Source organism: Lemur catta, chromosome 6 (genome assembly GCF_020740605.2).
Source record: "Lemur catta isolate mLemCat1 chromosome 6, mLemCat1.pri, whole genome shotgun sequence".
Taxonomy (NCBI): Eukaryota; Metazoa; Chordata; class Mammalia; order Primates; family Lemuridae; genus Lemur; species Lemur catta.
The window spans coordinates 4,130,027-4,152,350 of record NC_059133.1 but is presented as its reverse complement, the minus strand read 5'-3'; the positions used below and the strand labels follow the sequence as shown (position 1 = coordinate 4,152,350).

Sequence of the window (22,324 nt, the reverse complement as noted above, 5' to 3'; positions counted from 1 at the left end):
GATGCCATTTGTTACTTTGAAACAAACCAATCTCAGAGGAACAGCTTAGTTATCAAGTGCCTCTGAGCATGTTTAAAATTTGGCCTAAGAACGGTTTAAAGACTGAGAAAGGTACACTGCACCAAATGTCTGTCCATCTGTCCGGGCAGCCCAGTGTGGTTCAGAGCGTAGCCCAGGGCCAGACGCCTGGGTTTCACTCCTGCTGTCAGTACTTGCTGTTCAATTTGAGGCAGTTCACTTAACCTCTCTGTGGCTGTTTCCTCATCTATAAGATGGGAATGACAAGAACACCTGCTGAGACTGGTGCCTGCACACGGCAGGTGCTACGTGTTAGATACGAAATAGCCAACCACCGTGCGCGTCCGTTACGTGCTTTACGAATTGAGGTGCGAGCTCTAAAACACCGCCATTTGCACACGCTTACGCGTATGGTCTGCAAAGCACTCTCACACGTTACTGACATTGGCCTCACAGTCACAGGCAGGATGAGGGCCACCATCCTACAGAAAAGGAGCCTGACCTGCCCAGGGCCCAGCTGTGGGCGCTGGCCGAGCCTCAGAGCTTGGCCAAGTTCTGGCGCCAGGGAAGAGGACCTACTCGTGCCCCTCACCTGCGAGAACTGCGCTGCCGCACGTCCTGGGCCGCTTCCCTCCCAGAAGATCCATCGGGACCGAATTTCTCCCAAGATCCAGTCCTAGAGTCGTCAGACCCCAGAATGAGCAAGGAGGAAAAGTTCCTGAAGAAATAGGTGTATTTCAGCTATTTGCAGACACAGACTTGGGGACGGTGCTCAGGGCCCTGCAGCACTCGAATGGCATCCTGACGGCTGGGCCACACTCCAGGCTCCCTGAGGCTTTGCCCCCACACTCTGGGGCGTGACGTGACTCCGCAGTGCCCTGAGACACTGGTTTGGAACATGAAATCATGCCGAGCCGAGACACAGCTCGGGCCTGAGCCGGACACCGCTGGAGGACGTGAGCGCGTTCAGATCCTCACCCCACACGTCACCCTGGACCAGGTTGCCACAAAAGCGGGGGCAGGCATCAGCATCCCACTAGTCTAACACCTGACCCAAGCTGTGCCCTGACCCCCTTGTGCACTTGAACCCTGGAGACTTCAGTGAGGTAGGTGGTATCAGCCCCATTTTACAGGTGGGCAAACCGAGGCAGAAGGAAATGCAATAGCTCGCTTTTAATAACAATATACAAAATCTGGAGAAAGCCCCGAAGTAGTCCCCTGTTTCCGGAGCCCGCAGAAGAAACACAAACAGGAGAATTAGCCCCTCCTCTTCCTTTTCCCCCACAAAGAAGATCTCTAAACACATCCCTGGAACCCCTCAAAAATTCCTGGGGACTTCAAACAAAAAACCCGTAGCAACAAAGAGACCCAGCTTCCAGTTTATTCCCAGTTGGGCATGGGGTGCTTCTGCTCTTGAGGAGAGCAAAGTGTCTGTCGCTGCAGACGGAAACTCCTTCATGCTGGGACAAGGCCGCAGACAGGCCGGGGGCTGGGCGGCTGCTCACACAAACCGGTGACAATGGCTGCGTGAGCCGTGGTGGCCATCCCTCTTTGCTTCAGTGAGCTGGTCCTAGAAACGGTCCCAGCACACGCAAAGAAAGTAAGCTGTAGGAGGCCAGGGAAGATGAAATGACACCCCTCCGCTCCCCTAGCCCCCAGAAGGTGGGGGTTCTACCTAGAACCTTCCTGGGAGGATGCCAACCCCACCCACAGCAGACGCCCTGTGGCAGAAATCCTGTTCTCCTGCCCTCAGAATCCAAATGCTGCGGTCACTCCATGTGAGGCCCAGAGTGGCGTCTCCAGGTGGGAGGTGTGTGTGTTGGCGGTGTTCTTTGGCTGGAAGCAAAAGGCCATTCTGGCAGGATCGGGGCCTGTCTGTCAGCTCAGGGCCTTTCTGGGACTGGGCACGGGTGAGGCAGTCCCAGCCCAGGGCAAAGCCATCAAACATCTGTGTTCCCCATCTCCCCACGGCCACCTAGAAGACAGGACAAAGTGGTAAACTAGGGAGGACGAGTTGGGACTGACTCGGGTGCTGAAGTTCGCGGGGACAGCTTACAAAATCTTAAATTGGTTTTCCCTAAGAAAGAGTTGACAGTTTGACACACTGCGTGTCCCCAGCCAGGTGGTTTCCGCCTGCCACCTGTCAGATGGGACACCACGCCAGGTCTGCCCCTCCGGACACTCGCTGCTCCCTCATGGCCTCTCTCTCATGGCCTCTTGACACCTCTGGTCCCCTCTGGGTGCAGAGGGCTCCGCAGAGCCGGGCTGGGTGCTGGGCGGGTGGGTGCAGGGCAGAGCAGAGCCAGCAGGGGGGAGAAAGAGGCACTTCAGTTTGGGCTGGTGGTCGTGGAGTCGGCCCTGGCCCCGGGAGTTGAGTGGCCCTGCCTGGCTGCGGCTCCGGCGCTGGCTTGTCACAGAAGACCCCGGTGGCGGTGGACGGGTAGGCACTTGGCAGCACTCCCAGGGCCGGGCAGGGCCGGGGCTCCACGCGGGGGGTCCGCGCACGGCTAGGTCATCAGGATGGGCTTCTGCCGCACTTCCAGGATGTCTGGGCAGCAGGAGAGAAGCGCACGGAACAAGGAGGCTCAGCACGTGCGCCAAGGAAGCCCCCCCTACCCCCGCCACCGCCAAGCCCCTCGCACACTGCGGGGGCTGCCGCACCACCCGGCCTTCCAGACTGGAAACCGGTCAGCGAGGTGGCCTGGGGGCCTCGCCTCGCCCACGGGTGACACGCTCCCAGGGGTTTGCAGCCACCAAGACGGCAGGGGGCACCAGAAAGGTACGCAAAGGGAGGCCTTTAGCTCTGGAGAACCTACAGCCCCCCCACCCCAAGTCCGAGGCAGGGAGGCCAGGCCCCTTCCCTGAAATGACAGGACAGGGCTGGACACCTCCATAAGTGGCCCTCAGGAGCCCAGGGCCCCAGAGTCACAGCTGGCTACGAGGGGCGTTTTGCCCGTCAACCAGCATTACCTGTTAGAATCCGATGCAGTGGCAAAGTGACGTAGGTTAAGTGTGCATAGAGAAGGAAGTTTCCGTCTGCTCTGTTCAGCTTCAGCCAGGACCCGACCAGCGACCTTCCCGTGCCGGACAGGGACCGAGACCGCAGGTTGGTTGCATTGTGCAGATCGGCTGGCGGGGAGAAGGCCAGGTCAGGGCACGGGCACCCCTCACCAATGCCCCCTCAGCAACACCCTCATGCCCCAGAGCTGCCACCTTGCCTGCAACACCCTTCCCCACCCACAGGGCCCAGACCCATGCCTCCACCTCCAGGAAGACCTCCCTGACCATCCTCTGAGATCCCCTGCTGTCTCGAGCACAGTCTCCCCTGTGGGGGCTGGCACATCACCAGGATGTGTGGTATCTTCACTTCCCAGGGCTCTGTGTGTCACTGGAACTGGGCACCACCACTTTGGGGACATGGGCTGGTCTCCTGACCCGACCCTGGGTTAGGGCCCTGCCTCTTGGTCCTGGAGGTGAGGACAAGGACTGCCATCTCTTCCCACAGCCCCAGCTCCCTGCCCGGGCCCGGCTCGGGGAAGACACTCAGTCTGTGTTGTCGGTGACTCCTTCGCTCCTCCACGCCCTCCGCAGACACACGCAGAGTTGGCACCGCGCCAGGCACCCGCTCGGTCCTGACAGCAATGGTGAGCGAGGCGCGTGGTCCCCGCCAGAACCCCCAGCCCGTCTCCACAGGCCGCCCCGGCCCCCACGCCATTTCCACGCGGACTGCCAAGCAGACTGCCCGCCGAGTGATATTTCGAACACTCAGGTCTGACTCTGTCAATCCCTTGTTTAAAACCCTCCAGTGGCCCCCCCGGCTCTACAGACCAAACGTGACTCCTGTTTTCTGGCTGCACAACCTGCTGATGGGGGCACCGACCCCTGAGGACAGCGAGAAGGTGCGGCCTGGGGCAGAGAAGAGACCACGGGGGCTACCCCGGGGGGCTTGGGGGCCTCCAGGCACACGCCTGGGAGGCTGCTGGGCAGGGGTCTGGGAGGCCACACGAGTCATCAGCTCCACGTGGGGACTCCGTCACTGGAGGACACAGGGGCCCTGAGCAGGGGAAAGCCTGAGGTTGAGCCGTCCCGGCCGGCACGGAGAAGGGGTCAAAGCAGGAGCGTCCGAGCCGGAGTCCCCTCACCGCGCACCGTGCGTGGGGCAGTCGGACCCTCGGCACAGCCCCTTCTGTTCTTTTTGAGACGAGCTCTTGCTATTGACATGTTGCCCAGGCTGGTCTCAAATCCTGGGGTCAAGCGATCTTCCCACCTCAGCCTCCTGGGCAGCTGGGACTACAGGCGCACGCCCCTACTCCCGGCTCAGCCCTTCTTAATTAAGCAGACGAAAGTTTTCAGAAGTCTAGGAGCCCCCACAGTGGCGCACCAACTGCTGCACGTACGTACGTCTCCTGAGCACTCTGCCAGGCAGACTGAGCCACCGGGACGGGAGCTCCGGGAGGCAGGGATGTCTGTCTGTCTGTCCCCAGCTCCACCCCTAGCCCCTGCATCGCTACCTGGCACAGGGCACCCGGGCTCTCCAAATGTTGCTGAGTGAACAAATGAATGAATGAATGAATGAACGAATGCCTAGTCTATAGCTCAAGAGACAGAAGGGCAGCAGGCCGGCCCTCAGGGCACAAAGGGGCCAGGTCACCTCCACCGTCGTCCTCCCGGAAGAATTCCTCACTGTCGTTGGCCGAATGCGACTTCTTCATCTCAGCGATCCGGTTCCGGGGCACCTTCCTCTTGAGGGACGGGGAGAAGAAGGCGGGCCGGTTGTTCCGCTCCGGGGTCGGAGGGGTGCTGAAGGAGGTCACCTGGAACAAAGCGCCGAAGTCACCAGAGCAGCAAGACCAGCCGCCAGAGCCCCAGGGCCCACCCGTCTCCTGCCCCCAAACTAAACCCCACAGCTCCCGGGAAGACGACATCGTGCTGTGCTGACCGGCCCGGCCGCCCTGGGCCAGGCCAGGCCTCGAAACCGGGAGGCTTCAGCTCAAGGACCAGCAGGTCACCTGACCGCCAGCACCGCCCAGGGAGGAACCAACTGCGCCACAAACGGCGGAGGGGCCCCCCTTCCAGGCCTCACACGCCAGTTAGGGTTGTTCAAGCACCGAGTAGCAGCAGCTGCTGACGCCGACCAACCAAGCGCTCAACCACACGGCACGGACCACTGGACCCCCCTCCGTGAGATGCAGCTGGTACTGGCCCCACCTGACAAGTGAGGAAACTAAGGCAGGGACAGTGACCTTGACTTGCCTAAGGTCACCCAGCAGGGTGGTGGCAAAACTGGGAGTGCAACCCAGGTCTCCTGCCTCCTAAGGCCACACTCCTCCCCCTAACCTGTTCTCCTGGCTAAAATGTCCCCACCCCTTTCGCCCCAGTATTCGCCATGAGAAGTGCTGGGGTTCAGCGGCTGTGCCTCTGTCTCCTCTTCTCCCTTCCATCACCAACGTTCACACCCACTACGGATGGACAGGCACATGACACTGGTCCCTGCCCTCAAGGAGCTCACAGTCTGCTGGGGACAACACTCAGGAAGTGACAACCATAGACAGCGTGCTGGCTACTGAGACAGAGAAAGAGGAGCACAGGATACACAGAGCACAGAGGCAAAAGGGATCGACAGCCTGGAAAATCAGGGAAGGCTTCCTGGAGGAGATGCCGCTGGAGCTGGGTCTTGAAGGACGAGTAGGAGTTCGCCAGGTGAAGAAGGGGGGGAAGGGCGTTCCAGGCAGAGGGAACTTGGCCCATCTCCTCCCTCCTCCCCATGCAAACAAGAATCTGAGGAGCAAGATGAGCTGGGACCGAGACTTCGGGGGCCCCATCAGCCTCCTCATCATGGCTCCGACATCCACCAAAGTCCCGGCGGCTGCTGGGCTCCAGACGGTCCTCCCACAAGCCAGGGAAGGTTTTTAAAAGATAAAAAAACAAACACCAGAAACCACAATACACAGTCTGCATTTCTCATGCACTGGTTACAGGTGACCCCTCTGGAAAAGGGGACAGGCAACAGTGAGCACACAGGTGGCGGTCCCCAGGGATCAGCCCTGCTGCTGACACTGTGTGACCCTAGCAAGTCCCTCCCCCTCGATCCCAGGGCCTCCCTGCTACTGGGAGCCAGGGCTGTCACACCCCTCGCAGCCTCACCCACTGCACAGATGGGAAAACCAAGGCTCAGGCAGGTCTAGTGTCTACAGTCACTTATGAACACCCTGTGGCTGGACTGGCACGAGCCCAGAGCCCAGGCCACATCTGTACAAGGGCTTCACACACACACATTCTGTCAGAGTCCCAGGGGGCAATTTGGGACTGGGGGAAGAATTAGGCCCCTTATCTCAGAAATGAACTCAGAAAAATGAACTACCTCATTCCAAAGACAAGAGAGACTCCTGCCTGGAATCCTCACCCATCTTCATAAAAAATAACACTTACTGTTTTAGTTTGGCTCATAAAACACATTGACTGCAGAAGATACCAAAGAAAAACAAAGGTATGAAGAAGAGAAACAAAACCAACATCTGGCTGTGTGGAGACATGCATGGTTACGGTCTTTTTACAGAATTGAAAATGTCACAAATACACTCTGCCTCATCTCTGGCGTGCCAGCAGTTACTCGTTTACATTTCTAAGAGGCAGTTTTCCGAGCAGAACAGCAGCAAATGGTGACTGCAGTGGCTGCTGCTCCCAAAATGCCCCCAGGGCCGAGCCCCATGCAAGGGGCTGGACCTGCAGAGGCTCTTTGGAGCCTCCAACACCTCGAGAAGCAGCTGTTTCCATCCCTCATTTCTGGATGAGAAAATCTGGGACTCAGAGAGGAAAAGAGACATGTCCAAGGTCACGAGAACAGCAGAGCAGGATTCTAGCCCATGGATGTCCCTCCTAGACGGGGCTGGGCAAGGCTGCCCCCAGGGGCCTCCCTGTCCCCGGTGCACTAACTTACCTGTCCTCCCAGCTGCACCTGCCCCACACCTCTGAGCCGACCCCCTGGAAGACCCACACAAAGCAAACGGCCCGGCCGGAGCCTTCCTCCTGCCTGCACTCCAGGGCCTGCAGCACCGGCCCCACCAAAGGCTTCTGGGAATAGAGCTGACCTCAACCTCCCACCCCGGGGAAGGGTGATGGCCTAGAAAGAGCAGGGCTCAAAGTCCAGTGCTGTCCCACGAGAGCTGGTGACCTGAGGTAGCACAAGCAAGTCTGGCGAGCCTGGTTTCAGGTCCTCGAGGCAGGAACACGCACGCCTCCCACAGGGGTGCTGCCACCAGATGCCACGCGCCTCCTAAACAAGCCTCTGCCTGCCCTGGCTACCCTCACGTCATCATCGTCCCCATGTGACTCACCAGGGGAGGGTGGCCACGTGCCCATGCTCACACAGCAGGGCCACTGAGGCAGGCTCCACGGGTGGGCCTGGGTCTCCAGCCAGCCCCTTCTGCCCACTGTCCCTGGGGACCTAGCCTGGCTGCAGACGGAGCTCCAGCCCCAGTGGTGCCCTGCTGTGTGACCCTGGCAAGGCGCAGGCCCCCTCTGCCCCTGGCCCCCTCACTGGTGGGGTGGGGTGGTGAGACCCTCCTCACTGGGGCTATGAGGATGAGGGGGACAGTGGGAGTGGATCCAAGCGATAGGAGGCCCCACCCCCCACTGCACAGCCCTTACCCGCTCGTGCATGGGCGACGCTGGGCTGGAGTCCTCGGTCCCACAGGGGGACGTGTCACCTGTGGACACCCGACTGACCGCCATCTCAGCATGGCCTTTGCCCTGTGGCCCCTTCATGCGCACAAACTCCATATTGTTGTACTTGTAGAAGCCAAACGACATCTTCTGTGCCATGCGGGCGGCCACGCTCACCTGTGGGCAGGTGGGAGATGGCCCGAGTTGAGGTGGGGGGGGTTGGGGGGTGGCTCCACGGGGCCTCTCCCCTGCAGGAACAGCCAGGTGACCAGCCCTCGAGGAGCAGCCCGGGGACAGGCACGAGGGAGGGTCTGGGAGCAGACCTGGCTGCCGCTTTCCTCCCGCCCCACGACCCTGCCCACGGCCAGGCGCAGCTCCAGGCGGGCCCAGGCTGGCAGACGGCCTTGCCTGGGGTGGCCCCGCCGCAGGAGAGTGGCCTGCCCACCTGCAGCTCGGTCAGTCAGGGGCCAGATTCGGGAGTGTTCCCAGAGCCCATCAAGAGAGCAACTGTGGGCATCGCTGCATCATCAGCGGCCACCTCGGGGAGTCACAGACTGGGGAGGACGTCCCCACTCACGTTTCGGATGGGGGTGGGTGGCCCGAGGGAGCTGAGCCCGACCGTGCAGAAGGGACCTAAAGCAGCCACGGAGCACCCAGGAGGAGCCAGAGGGGCCGCAGGTGCCCTGAGGGGCAGCCACAGTGCAGAAGCGGCTGGGAGTGTCCCTCAGTGAGGACGAGGCTGTGCAGCTGCCGTCCCCTGGGTCTGGGCAAGCCCCTGGAGGCCGCTCCCACTCACTCGGTTGTCGTACACCTTCTTGAGCGCCTCATAGCGGATGGAGCCCTGGAAGATGACCCCTTGGAACATGTTGGTTTTGTCACTGGCCACTAGCTCCACACAGACCATCTCTCCTTCCCCCACAGTCATGTCGCTGAACACCTGCGAGGGAAAAACAGGAGGCAGGGATGAGGACTGTCAGCTCCTGCCACCTGCAGCGCCACCTGGCTTGGACGCCAGGGAGGGCTGCTCAGAAGCCCTGTTCCCAGCGGCATCACCCCCTGCCCAGTGGGACAGAAACAGCCTCACCGCGGGGCAGCGGCTGGGCGGCAGGACGGGTCCTGACAGTGACTCTGGGACTGGCAGAGGACACGTCCTTGGTGGGCCGCAGGGAGGACCACGTCCCTCCTCACGCTTCCCCATGCCCAGGAGTCAGATGTTTGCCAGGACTGCTGGCCACTTTCTAGCCTCCTTCACGGCGCCTGCGGGTGCCCTGCCCGCCCCACCCTGCCCTGCACTTTGCTGCAGGCTCAGTGGCACTGACAGGGTAACCACCTGCCCGGGAAGAAACCCACAGACTCAGGTGTCGCAGACAGGTACAACCCCACCCTGCTGCCTTCTGAGGTCACAGAGACTCAGATGCAAACCTCAGCTCTGCCATGACAAGCTGCGTGAGCCTGGGGAGGGGACATGACCTCTCCAAGCCTCAGATGCTTCCGGGCACCATCGAACCCAGCAGGCGCCTGCAAGACAATCTGCCGCCCTCCCGAGTCCCCCCAGGGGCCCTGAGGGCCTCTGCACGAGTCCAACCAAGGACCCCACCAAGGCCTCAGCGGGCGAGTGCTGGGCAGGCCACGCAGGTCCCGTTCTGCCCGACTCTGCGCTCCCAACCTTAACACAAAAGCTTGGCCCCGGTAACTTCCGGAGCCCCACCTTCTCTGACATCCTGGGATCCCGAGACGGTGTAGGCGTGGAGGCATTTATTTAGAGTTTAATAGTGACAACAATGAGCCCTCCTGCCCAGGCAGCACTTTTTGTGAGAGTTTACGATGCATCCTTCCATTCAGCAGTCTTTTGATGTCTGATGCTGACAGACAAGTAGGACACTCGTTTTACAGAGGAGGAAACCGAGGCTCGGCGCTGCATGAACACACTTGCCCAAAATCAAACACCGGGAAGAGAGAGAGCCACGTCTGTCCGTGTCCACACCCTGCCCGGCTCCTCGCCGCCAGCGCCCTCCTGAAAGGGTGCAAGGCCTGAGGGCAGAGGCGCCTCCAACCCCCGTCTCCTGGGACAGGGACGCTCAAGAGCCACCGCCACTGGGGAGCCGCTCACCTCCTCGAAGCTGTCGATCATGAAGAAGATGTTGGGGTAGCTGATCTTGGACTCCTCCCCTTTGCTGTCCATGGGGTGTTTACTGGGGGACGCAAACACTTGCTGGAAGAAGGCAGATTGGAAGGACTGAGTGAGGCCCCGCTGCGTGCAGGCCCAGAGCCACTCCAAGGACAGCCACCGTGGCCGCACTGCCCAGGGTGGTCCAAAGCCAGAGAGCCTCCCTGGAGGAGCTGTTTGGGACGGCCTGGCTCTGTGCTCCTTGCACAGGACACAGGACCCCGGGCACTGAGTGGATTTCTGGAGTCACACCCTCACCTCGGGGGCAGGGAAGTGAGGAAGAGGACGACTTGTCCCCCCAAAATAAACACTGGGCAGCCAGAGGGAGGCCTGAGGGCCCTTGAACTAGGGCTCACCTGGGATTTCTTCTTATGGATGTGAATGTCCCCACCATCCGTGCGTGTGCACACCGCGCAGGTCACCATGTAGTCCAACTGGAAGGGAACACAGGTCAGAGTGCGTGGAGAGGTCTGCTGTCCCTCTGCCGTCCCTAGGGCCTATTTGACGCCCCCACTCCCACCCACCCGGTACCTTCTGCAGAATGAGATTCAGGCAGACGCTCTCCTCCCAGTCAATGTCAGGGTCTCCCAGGCCCGGCAGCTTCTTGGAGTCCCGCCGGTACACCTCCACCTCCACCTCGGGCTCAGCCTCAGCCACCTACGAGGCCCAGGGCAGAAGCGGGTGTCCAGGCCGTGCTTTGGCCTCTGGTGCTCTTCCTGCCCTGGACTGTGCTCTGGGCAGGACTAGGTGGGCCAGCACTCCAATTCTTGCTCCTGAACTCTCTAGCTATGTGACCCAGAGGTCAGCTGTTCTCCTCTTTGAGCCTCAGTTTCCTCATCTATACAATGGGCTAAGGGCATCTTCCTCTCAAAGTTGTGATAATTAAAAGAGATAATATTTGCTAAATTAATCCCAGCACTTTGGGAGGCCGAGGCAGGAGGATCACTTGAAGCTAGGAGTTTGAGAGCAGCCTGGGCAACATATGGAGACCTTACATCTACCAAAAAATTTTTTAAAAACTAGCCTGGCCAGATGTGGTGGCTCACACCTGTAATCCTAGCTCTCTGGGAGGCCAAGGCAGGCGGATCGTTTGAGCTCACGAGTTCGAGACCAGCCTGAGCAAGAGCGAGACCCCATCTCTACTAAAAAAAATAGAAAGAAATTAGCTAGACAACTAAAAATATATATATAGAAAAAATTAGCCGGGCATGGTGGCGCATGCCTGTAGTCCCAGCTACTCGGGAGGCTGAGGTAGGAGGATTGTTTGAGCCCAGGAGTTTGAGGTTGCTGTGAGCTAGGCTGACGCCACGGCATGCTAGCCCGGACAACAGAGTGAGATTCTGTCTCAAAAAAAAAAAAAAAACTAGCCTGGCTTGGTGATATGCACCCAGCTACTCAGGAGGCTGAGGCGGGAGGATCACTACAGCCCAAGAGTTTGAGACTGCAGTAAGCTACCATCGTGCCACTGCACTCCAGCCTGGGCAACAGAGTGAGAGCTTGCCTCAAAAAAAAAAAAAAAGTGACACCTATTGAGCTCATGACGGGCAACAGGGTCTGAGCTAAACATTTTATAAATTATTAGTGTTTTTAGTTCTACAACAACCCTAAAGGCAGGTAGTATTAGCTTCACTTTAACAGACAGAACCAAATTTACTGAAGATCAAATAGTAAATACAAATCAAAGAGAAAACAAAGCATCTGTCTATACCTCTCCCGGGAGAAGAGTCATTAAGGAAAAATCAAAAGCAGATTCCAATGCAGCCTGTCCTGGCCAGGGCCTCCAGTCCTGGGTCCTGTTCAAGCCCAGGGGTCGGGTCCACAGACTCCGGCTCCGAGGGGTGGCTGGCACACCCCACTGGGCACCCCAGGGGCGGAGCTGGGATCCTTGGAAAGAGGTGCAGGAGGCCGAGCTTGCCCGGAGTGAGAAGGAAACGCCCTGCGGGTGTGGAAGCTCCCACTTCCCACTGCCTGTGTGGCTCTGCAAAGTCGCCCCGCATCCCTGAGCTGACAGTCCTCCTGTCCACAAGACTATTGTTCCTCTTGGTCTCACCTCATTGCCCTATTTGGGTATTTTTCCTCCCAGTTCTCATCACTCTCTGCTGTCATCTTGTTTGGTCCCTCCAAGAGACAGCAGCTCCCAGAGGGCAGGCAGCACGTGTGCTCTGCAGGTGCGCGGCAGACCTCTGCCGACCGGGGAATGAAGGGGAAAGCACGCCGCACACTGTTTGCAGGCCAGCACCGCCCAACACTGGACAGACGAAGGAGCAGGTTCCCATCAGAAAGGTGCCCGTGCGTGCGCCAAAGGACAGGTCCAAGGAAGTACCGGGAGAAGGGACGGGCAACTGTGGCGCATACTCCGTGGGCTATCACGCAGCAATGAGACGGCACAGATTACAACCACCTGTGTCAACAGGCTCTGCTCTCCTACCTACAACAGGAGAAGGAAGCCAGACAGAGCTGGCGCTGGGCAAGCCCAGTGGGTGAGCTGCAGGATGAGGCCAAGCCGCCCCGGGAAGGGTGAGGAGTCAGGGCAGAGGCTGCCCTGGGGAAGGCGGAACACGGGAGTGGCCAAGGGGCCTTGGGTGTTCTGGTCACGCTGTCTCTTGATCTAGGGGCTGCTGACGCCACGTGTTCATGCTGAGCAAAACCATCAAGCTGTATACGCATCTCTGTGTATTTTTCTATATGGACGTTAGACTGAGAAACAAAGGACAAGCAAGACTGGGAGCAGAGCCTCACCACGCAGAAGCTGTGTGAGCCAGGCAGGTCCCTCCCCTCTCCGGCTTTACGTTTCTGTGAGTAGGGGTGAGGATTATCTGCACCCCAGCATGCTGAGGGTTCGATGTGAGTGACAGTGGCACACAGCACGGGCAACCAGCACAGAGCAGGCCTGCGTTCAGACAGCAGTTCCCCCACTGCCAAAGACAAAATGGGCTGCCCGGGAACAGTGAGTGTTTTGTGCAGGGGTGGAGTGAACAGAGAGGCCAGGGAATCAGGACGTCCCTCCCTGGGAAAGGCTGCGCCGGGGATCCCCCCCCAGGTGGTCCCGGGGGGCCCTGGAGCAGAGTGCACGGATCCCAGCATCCTGTGCCCACCCACACTGCGGCCCCTGCCCATCCCCCCTCCTCCAGCTAGGCCCAGGAAGGCGGGTGGTTGCCATGGCGACCAGGTGCTGCCGAGCTGGGGACAGGAAGTGGGTGGGAAGCAAGCAGGAGGGCGGGAAGCTGCGGGCTTGTCGCAGAGGACGCGCAGTGCGCAGGCGCCGCCGGTAGGGGCCCAGGGCTTGCTGCCTTTGTGGGGCGGGTCTCCAGCTCGCGCCGCCAGCCCGCCCCTGCAGGCCGCCCTCCGCACTGCGCCCGGCCAACCGGGGAAACCAAGCCAGGGTGATCCCGGGCCGCCCAGCCCTACAAACACTGCCCCAGGCGGGTGCCCTCGCCCACCCTGCAGGGCCTATGCTGGCGCTCGGCACCCCAGTCCTGCTCTGCATGCGCTGGTCTCTCCACGTGGAGTGTCCTCAGTCCACTGCTGCTGCCCTGTCCTACGACCTGCGGAGGCCACATGTCACCTCTTTGCAACACCCCCCTTCCCACCATTACGGCGCTGAGGGCTCCATACCACTGGCCTTGCTGTGGGTCTGTCCCAACACACGGGGGGCTCCCTGAGGACTGGGGGCAGGTCTGAGTCATTTCTGCACTCCCAGCGCTGGGGGAGGGGCTATTTGCACTTGGCTTACTTGGGTGTCTGAAGGAACATTCTAGCACATGAATAACTGGATTGCCACACACTCCCATGGGACTCAGGCTTCTCTCACTCACCTCCACACCCCCAAATCTTCAAGAGAGTTTGGACACTGCCCCATCCCCTCCTGCTCCAAATTCCTCAGTCCCGGATCCACGCCTGCTCTTTCTCAGAGCTCTCTTAACTTCCTTTCCACCCAGGAAGGAGCCATTACCTGCCCATTCCTTTCTCTCCCCACCAGTGCTCCCCTTCTGCCTGCCCTCCTGACCAGAGCTGTGACCCCTCCTGGACCCGAAAGTCAAAGTACAGTCGAGAGTGTCTCAGATGTGCCAGTCCTCATCAGAGCCTCTGGTCCCAACAGACTTTGTCTTCGGGAAAAGACCAACATTTTGCAAAAAAGATTCTCTGTAATCTGAACTCCTGCAGAAGCTGACAGGCCAGAGTGGCTGGGGCAGAGGCTGGAGTCCACAGCACTGCCACCTCCTGGCTGTTCACCCTCGGCCAGACCAAGGACCTTAACCTCCTGAACTATGGGGTAGGAGCTGGGCTGAGGCTGGAGGAGGGTGTGCCCACCATGGGGGTCACGGGCACACGGAGGATCCCTAGACACCACCCACCTTCCAGCCAAGGGTACTCATGTGATCACAGCAACCCCAGGCATGCCAGGCTCCCAGGTGTCCACAATGGGAGGGACCTAACCTTACAAAGCACCTGCCCCATCCCTTATACAGAAGGAAAGGCTGAGCCCCAGAGAGATGACTTAACAAAGTCACATGGCAAATCAGGGGGCGACAATGCTGGTCTAGAAAGCTGGTCTCCTGACTGCACAGCGAGACAGGGAGGGCCTGGTGGCCAGGGACTCAGGAACCCTCAGCCAGGCTCCAGAAGGTGCTCAGCTCAGAGACCCCACCACCAACACCTGCCCCCACAATTCTACCAACCAGGCCACCTCTTCATCCCTCAGAGGGCACCCCTTGCCCTGCCCACCCACTGAAACTGCTCTGCTAAAGCCTCTCCCGCCCCTGCTACCAAATCCAATGGGCCCTTCAGGTACAGTGCCCCACCGGCCACGCCCACTTCTGCAGGCCCTCCCCTCCCTAGCCACCCTCCCCTCTCCCGGCTTTCCCCCACCTCTCTGGCCAGTCTCTGGTCTCCTGCTGGTCCCTCCAAAGTCAGGCTAGCTCAGGGCTCAGGGCCTGCATGTGGCGGGCCAGCCCAGCAGGGACTTCACTGGGGCTTCCTTTGCAGCAGCACCCAGGCCCGTCCACTTGCAGAAAACCTACTCTGCAAGTCTTCAGGTTCTCAGAACAGGCACATGGCAAGGGAAGGGCTGCAAACACCCGCTACAAGAGCCACAGCTAACAAACCGCCGTCCTGGAGTCACAGAGCACCAGACCTGGAGCCAGGCAGGCTATGAGTCCAGACCTGGCTCCACGGCCCTCTCATTTTGGTTTTTAAAGGAAAACGAAAGCATTTCCATGTTTGGCATATAGGTTGCTTAAACATTTACAAACTACTAAAGCTTATGAAAAACAGAGAAGGAAACCTATAAAATTTGTTTTATTAACTCCTCCACACACTTCAATTTAGTGGGTGAAATACCTTAAGGTGAGTCACTTAATCTCTGAGCCCTCAGTTTCCTCATCTGTAAAAAGGGGACATAACATCCACCCTGCCGAGTTGCTGGGAGTTCACAGTGAGGTCAAGAGGCAGAGAGCTTCGCTAGCGCTGTGCCCGCTGTGGCATCGTCACCACCATCACCACCAGCCAAGTCACCATGCACGGCCAGAGGGTCCGGGGCTCTGGGGTCAAACCCTTGCTCTACCATTTATTTACGAGTTATGAGCGGCTGGCCAAGTCAGCTGGCCTCTGAGCCTCAGTTTCCTCAAAGCTACAATGGTGATAACAATCGCTGCCCGTCAGGGTCACGGTGAAGATGGATGACAACGTACACAGCACACCCAGCACAGCCCACCATCAGCACAGAAGACTGTCTACATGGTTCCTGGAATGTCGTAGGTGCTCAGTACATGTTGCTTACCCCCCGACCCGCCTGAGGACTGCAGGGGAGCCCACCTCACAGGGACGCCTGGAGGGGCCACTCACCTTCCTCCCGTCAGCGCCACTCTCGCTGCCAGCAAACGCCAGCTTCCGGCGCACGTAGAAAAGCATGTCATCCTGCCGGGGAGCCCATTTCTCCATGAAGTAGGTGGAGAACATCCACGTCCAGAAGACAATGCGGTCATCCTTGAAGCACCCTGCAGACGGGGGCCAGAGGGGAGTGAGAAAGGACAGGCCACCCTGGCCCTCGCAGTGTGACCTTGGCCAAACCCCCACAACCTGCATCTCTGGTCAGAAGTCTGACAGGGCTCTGAGATGCTCTGCCCTTTCTCCCTCAAAGACCCTGGCCCCCACCCAGGGGGCATCCACAGAGGCTGAAGGACACCTCCCAAGAGGCCCGATTCCAACCCCAGCAGCAGCCGGAGAGCCCGGGCTCCCCGCCCCACGGCCAAGCCTGACTCCAGCCTGTGGATGAATCAGCAGCTTTGGTGGAAAAGGAAAAACCTAACGAGACGGGAACGTCACTGGCTGGCTGTCTGGGCTGGAAGCCGGGAAGGCTTTGGGGGGAGAGCCTTCCGGCAGGAAGGCACCACTCTCACCAACGTCCCTCACCCTCACCCACGCCACCCCCCGCTGCGGCAATCCCCACGAAGGAGAATCCGACTTACAGCAACGCTTAAAGCAGCAGCCGCCCTCCAGCCAGCCGTCGCCGTGGAAAGCAAGCGGGGACAGCCGGGGGGACAGCCACACACCCCACCCTGCATGCCGCGGAGCCCTGAGAGCACGCCAGCTTTATTTCTCTATGACATTTCTTTATGCTAAGTATTTGTAATCTTTTCCTGCACGGAGAAAAAGCCCAGAGGCTCTGCAGGCAAGCTGGGTTCCGTTCCAGCGCTGGCACTCGCTGTGATGACGGGCAGAGGGCTTGGCCTCTCTGACCCACAGGTTCCTCGCCGGTACCTGCAGGTTACCTGAGGCCACAGGGCACACAGCAGGATCAACAAAGGCAGGTTTCCTCCCTTTCTAGATGGAGCCAACAAAATTTCAAAACATGCTACCAGCTATCTCACCAACTCAGTACATCGAATTGCTGCCGGCTTCCTTCTCGCTCCCCACTCAGCATTGAGCACCGTGACCCAGGCCTGGCTCTCTGCACGGGAGCAAGCCCCACACCCAGAGATGGGAACCTGCGGCGGCAGCGTCCGTCACCCCCGCGGGCCGGCAGCGTCCGTCACCCCCGCAGGCCGTCCAGGCGCCCACCAGGACTCGCCCAGGCCTCCTGACTCCCAGGAGTAGCCACCGGGCTGAGTGAGATGCCTTTGTTCACCTCAGACGCACCCACCCACCGGAAGAACCAGGAAGACCAGGGCTGGACACCAGTCCCTGCCCCGCAGGCCTCTGCCCTGCGCTGGGTGGCCCACGCACCCCATGCCCTGCCTGGCTCCTGGGCACTCGGGCAGGGACAGGGAGGAAGAGAGGAGGTGGCTTCCTCAGCGAGGGGCCTGGCGGGCGGAGGCCAGGAGAGCCCTCGGGACTGGCAGACCTCCCGGCTCACAGCGCCCATCCTGCCACAGCTTTGCCACAGGCAGTGCCCGGTTCACGCGGCCACGGAGCCCTGCAAAGTTGCGTAGAGGTGCCGTGGCTCTCCCTGGGCAAAACTGCGACTCCCGTTTCCCTCCCCTGACGCCGCTGCACTGCGGTCCCCTCTCGGAGCCTGACAGGAGGCCCTTTAGAGTAAAAGGCTCAGCGACTGCCCATACCAACCGCCTCCTGGTGCCTTGGTGGTTACAGAAGCAACTCTGGCCGTGACCAGGGGAGGGGTCACGACTCAAAGTCCCACACCTGCCACAGCGAGGCCAAAGTCTGCCACAGTGCACTCCCCGGGTTAAGCACACTCCTCCTCAGGGTCTCTTTTTATGCTTTAATAAAAGCAACCTGGCAGTAGTACTAGAGCGCCCAGACAGTACAGCATTCACCACAGCAACGATGACAATGACAGTACCGCCAGCTGTGACTTGTTAGTTAGCACAGCGCTCTAGGTAGACTGTCTCAGTATAGCCTCACGAGCTCCGTCATTATAAGCAGCGCATGCAGGTGAGGACAGGACAGGGTGTCTGGACCAGCCAGTCCTCACGGCTGTCGAGTCCCCGGCCTTCCCAGTCACCACTGCTGCCCCATTTCACAGAAAAAACTGACTCTTGAGAGGTTAAAGAACGTGCCCAAGTTCACAGAGCTAGAAACGGACAAAGTCCTCAAATCGGCCAGGTTCCCACACAAGGAACGGCTGATACACACAAACCGCTCGGCCGGTGGCCGGCCTGCCCTGGGAGCGCAGTGAGTGGCGGGGAGGCAGGATGGGAGTCTGGCCTCAGATGATGTGCTGGGGACAGGACGGCACACAGCATGAGGCCAGTTTGTTCCCTATTATGCTCCTGGCCCAGCAGGGTCCCAGCAAGGGGTCCCATTCCCTGTTTCCCAACAAGAAACACACCCCCACTCCACTGTGAGTCACGTCTCTGGGCCCCAAGAGTCCAGGTAACTGCAGCTGGCTGCCTGCCAGGACTTACTCCTAAAAGGGAAGCTGGTCAGGCACAGGGCTCCTGGGGCCCCCACCCACTACACCTGGGGATTGAGGGGCGCGGCCACGGGCCACATGCAGTGTGCCAGGCCCAGGGCTGGTCCAGCCTGCACGTGCTCCCAGTCGAAAAGCACAGCAGCCACATGACCATCAGCAAGTCCAACGGTGCCACCCGCAGCCACCACCCCATCAAAGCCAGGCCCATCCCCACCGGCTGCCGGCCTGCACACCCACCTGACAGCCCACCCTCCACACCACAGCCAGAGGAGCTTTAATTAAAAGATCCTTTTCTGCCCCATCCCTTAGAACCTTGCCATCGAATTCAGAATAAAATCCAAAGCTCTTAAAGTGCTGCACGCTGCCCCCACCCCCCTCCCCTGCCACACTGGCCGCTGCCCCCTGACCGCTGGGCATGCCCACCTCAGGGCCGCGCCCTGCTGCTCCTCTGCCTCCAGCCCGTTCCCTGGGCTCTGCACAGGCGGCTTCTCCCACCGTCCAGCTTCAGTTTCAACGTCACTCCCAGAGCCTTTCCTGAGCCCACACTTTTCCTCCCCAGGGTCCTCCCTAGCTCGTCATCTTGTTTGCTGCCATCATAACCCCTGTCACCACCTGGGTTTCCACACTGTCCCCAGAGCAGGGGCTTTGTCTTGGTCACCATTAGACCCCAGTGCCCAGATCAGTGGGGTCAACAAACCAAGCTGGATATGTGGATTACCCCAATTTAAAAGGCAACAGGCTCAGCACGGTGGGGCAAAGTGTTCAGGCCCCCACAGCAAGGAAGGGGCCCAGCCAGGACCATCCGCCTGAAGCCTGAGCTCGCCACACAGAGCACAGGGCATGGACTAGCCACTTCCTTCAGCCTCGGGGACCCTCGGACTTAAGATCTTCCAGAGAAGCCGCACTTGTCACATGGGGCCAGGCCCCACTGCTTAGCTCTCCCCAGCCTCAGAGCGGGGACTCCACTGTGGAAAAGTGCTGCTGGCTGCCAGGAGGTGGTGGCCTCCTGTGTGCTGAGCAGGTGCAAGCAGAGGGGAAGAGGAGAGGGTGTCTGGACAGGCCAATCCCCACGTCTATCGAGTCCTCAGCCTTCCTGGTCACCTGCTGCCACCATTGAGAGTCAGAAGACCCAGCACCAACCAGCTGAGAGAGAAACACAAGGGGTCTATGGATGCACTGTAAGCTAGAGAACACCACGCAGATGCTATCACTAAGGTTACTACTTTTGTACCAGGGTGACAAACCCAGCCGGGAGAAACTCACAGTCCGCAGGGAAACACACACACACACACACACACACACGCACGCACACGCACACGCACACGCACACACACGCACACACACACACACACACACACACACACACGCTCCTCCCTCTGACACGAGGGAAAAGGCCCTCCCCTGAGGAGGGGAGAGGCGTTCGTGGCAGAAGGAACTGCCAGAATATCACTTGGGAGACAGTGTGTCTGTGTGCAGCACACCGAGAGACACTGAAGGGACAGACCACGCAGAACGTCTTCACACCCACTCAACATTTAAAAGCAAGAAGAAAAATCACAAAGGAAATGGGCAAGAGCTGCCGTCTTAAAAATATTCAAAGCTCCCCTCATTCCCTGGCAATTTAATGGTTAGGAAAAAACAAAACAAAACAAAACAAAAAACACCTCCCTTCATGCCCAAAAAGGGCATAACCAAAATCGAAAGAAACAGGACGCACTGGAAGAGGGAGTCCACGACAGATGGCTGACGTCTGTGACAGACGACAGGGCCATGTCACGGCAAGTTATAAAAAAGGCACATAAGACCCCAATAGATAAGTAGGTAACAACCATGACAGGCAATACACCAAAAAGGAAACACACTGGTTAACAAAAATGTGGGAAAATGTTAATCTCACTAGTAACCAAAAATTCATATTAAAGACCAAGTTGTCATTTTTTAAAAGAGCAAATCTGGTCTATAAAAACAGCACTTAGGAAAACTGTCAGATTCTTACAAGGTTAAACATACACTTAATAAACCACTCAGCCACAGCTCGGTCCCTACCCGAGAGAAACGAGGCATGTGTCCACACGGAAAAGGGTACAGAGTGTTCACAGAAGCTTCATCCATAATGGCCCACACTGGAAGCCGGGAGAATGGACAGGAAAGGTGGTAGAGCCATTCAACAGAACACTACCCAGCAATGCAGACAAACCACTGACCCACACAACATCACAGGTAAGTTTCAAAGTCATCATGCAAAGCGAAAGAAGTCAGGCCTAGAAGGCTACATACCATATGATCACTCTTACATGACATGTGACAGGTGCACACAGCCATCAAAACTCATCAGACTGTGTGCTCTCCATGGATGCGGTTTATTTTACATAAGTTTTACTCCAATAAAGTTGATAAAAAGTTATAGCTGATACTGCCAACGGTGCACTGAACTGGGGCTCTCAGATATGTTAAAGAACAAAAATCATTATACCCTTTGTGAAAAAGCAAATGAGCATTTTCCTAATTCTGTGCATCGACTTTATGGAAGAGAAATGCAAAGCACAAAAATAAAAGCCTTTTGCACAGAAATGTTTCCTGCATTAGTAATGAGGGCAAATAATGTAACAACAATAATCATTAGGGAAGAAGAAACAAAAGAGCATATTATTCTGTGATTATAGACCTTTAATCTAGGTAAATTATGCTGTAAGTACGAAACCAAATCTTCAATCTGTTAAAAGGACAGCTACAAAGACTAAACGTGGATACACGGAAATGTGTGTGATGTGCTGCTCAGCGAAAAAGCAGAACCCCACGTTGCAGACACACTGACTACAACTGTGCAAACCACACGGAAACGCTAGAAGTAAATACACCAGAATGACGGGAGTTGCTGAATTTAACAGAGCATATTTTTTTCTTTTTTTGACTTAATATTTTCAACAGTAAGATTAACTACTTTTCCCTATGAATATATGACTTTGACTGTCCTAAGGCTCATTAAGGAAAGGGGCTGAGGGTCCCTCTGCCCACAGGGAAGGCAGGAGGCGGACAGACACAGAGACACATTCCACATCCAAAGCCAGAAGTCAGCACTGGAGTGAGACTTCTGACTCCTGGAAGCACAGTACAGCGTTGGGATCTGCTCTCTCTTTCTCTCTCTCTCTCGATCTCTCTCTCTCTCTCTCACACACACACACACACACACACACACACACACACACGCACACACGCACGAGTTCAGGGCCTGACTCTACCCCTCCCTGCCTAGATGGCCAATTCATTCACTCTCTCTGAACCTCAGTGACTCCGTCTGTCGATGGTCTCTAACTGCCCCCCTCACAGAATCAAGAGTAAGGACCTGGGGGAGAGGCTGATGTGAAGTCCTTTGCCCGCTGTCAGGTCCTGTGCCCGTGTGGGCTGGCGGGGGCCCGCTGCTCTGCTGCTTTGCATGTTTCTGTCAGCAGCATGGCACAGGGCCCCACCAACCCACTGCTCAGATGAGGCCACCAGACCCCAAGTCTTCCTGTCCTTTAGCCACGTGGTACTTTGTGTGGATAATCACAATAGGGGCAACTGGCCCCCATGAGGCCTGTGAAATCACCACTGTCTCTTTCTCCCCTTCTCCTTCATCCCTTCCCAAGGCCTGCCCAACAGGAAATCCCCGGTAGCAAGCTCTGGGGGCTGCTACTCCATCGAGAGCTTCCAGCCTCCTGAACTCTCTCGTCCCTGTCTCCCTGCTGTCTGGCCAGCTGGGGCTGCAGGTCTTCCCCAGCCTTGAGTACAGGCGAGACTTAAGGGAGCAGATGCAGGGCCCTGGAGCTCGGCCAGACGAGCTCGGCCAGACTCGAGCAGGCAGCACCAGGGACAGCTCCGTGCCCTGGGCCTGCCTTCCCTCCCAGCCTGGGGTCCTAAGGAGCAGCAGTTGCAATCCACCCTCCTTACCCCTGTCACCTATGTTCTATAAAGTGACCACGAACACTGACTTAGCAAATATTGACCTACTGCTCCTAGGTCCCTGAGAGCCCCTGATCACACTTCCACCGACTGAGCAATTCATAACCTTGTTTTATGTATGGTTTCTATTTGGACACCTTATTTAACATATAGCTCATCCACTA

General features: G+C 58.1%; 1 protein-coding gene across 2 annotated transcripts in view; it reads right to left on the bottom strand.

Annotated features, from left to right (window-relative positions):
* Positions 1–1,172: 1,172 nt before the first annotated feature.
* Positions 1,173–22,324, bottom strand: part of KIAA0930 (KIAA0930 ortholog) — a 40,988-nt gene continuing 19,836 nt past the window's right edge. The window contains exons 2-11 of one of the 2 annotated variants that reach the window (XR_006735667.1): positions 15,692–15,843; positions 10,379–10,504; positions 10,204–10,281; positions 9,791–9,892; positions 8,477–8,617; positions 7,666–7,857; positions 4,670–4,832; positions 2,989–3,147; positions 1,694–2,566; positions 1,173–1,588 (exon numbers count right to left, since the gene is read on the bottom strand). Coding sequence is in view for 1 of the 2 variants with exons in the window: in XM_045552806.1 (XP_045408762.1) it covers positions 2,526–2,566; positions 2,989–3,147; positions 4,670–4,832; positions 7,666–7,857; positions 8,477–8,617; positions 9,791–9,892; positions 10,204–10,281; positions 10,379–10,504; positions 15,692–15,843 (1,154 nt within the window). In the remaining variant the exon portion in view is untranslated. Of the gene's footprint in view, positions 2,567–2,988; positions 3,148–4,669; positions 4,833–7,665; positions 7,858–8,476; positions 8,618–9,790; positions 9,893–10,203; positions 10,282–10,378; positions 10,505–15,691; positions 15,844–22,324 lie in introns of both variants that reach the window. The other variant, XM_045552806.1, reaches the window with a different exon arrangement.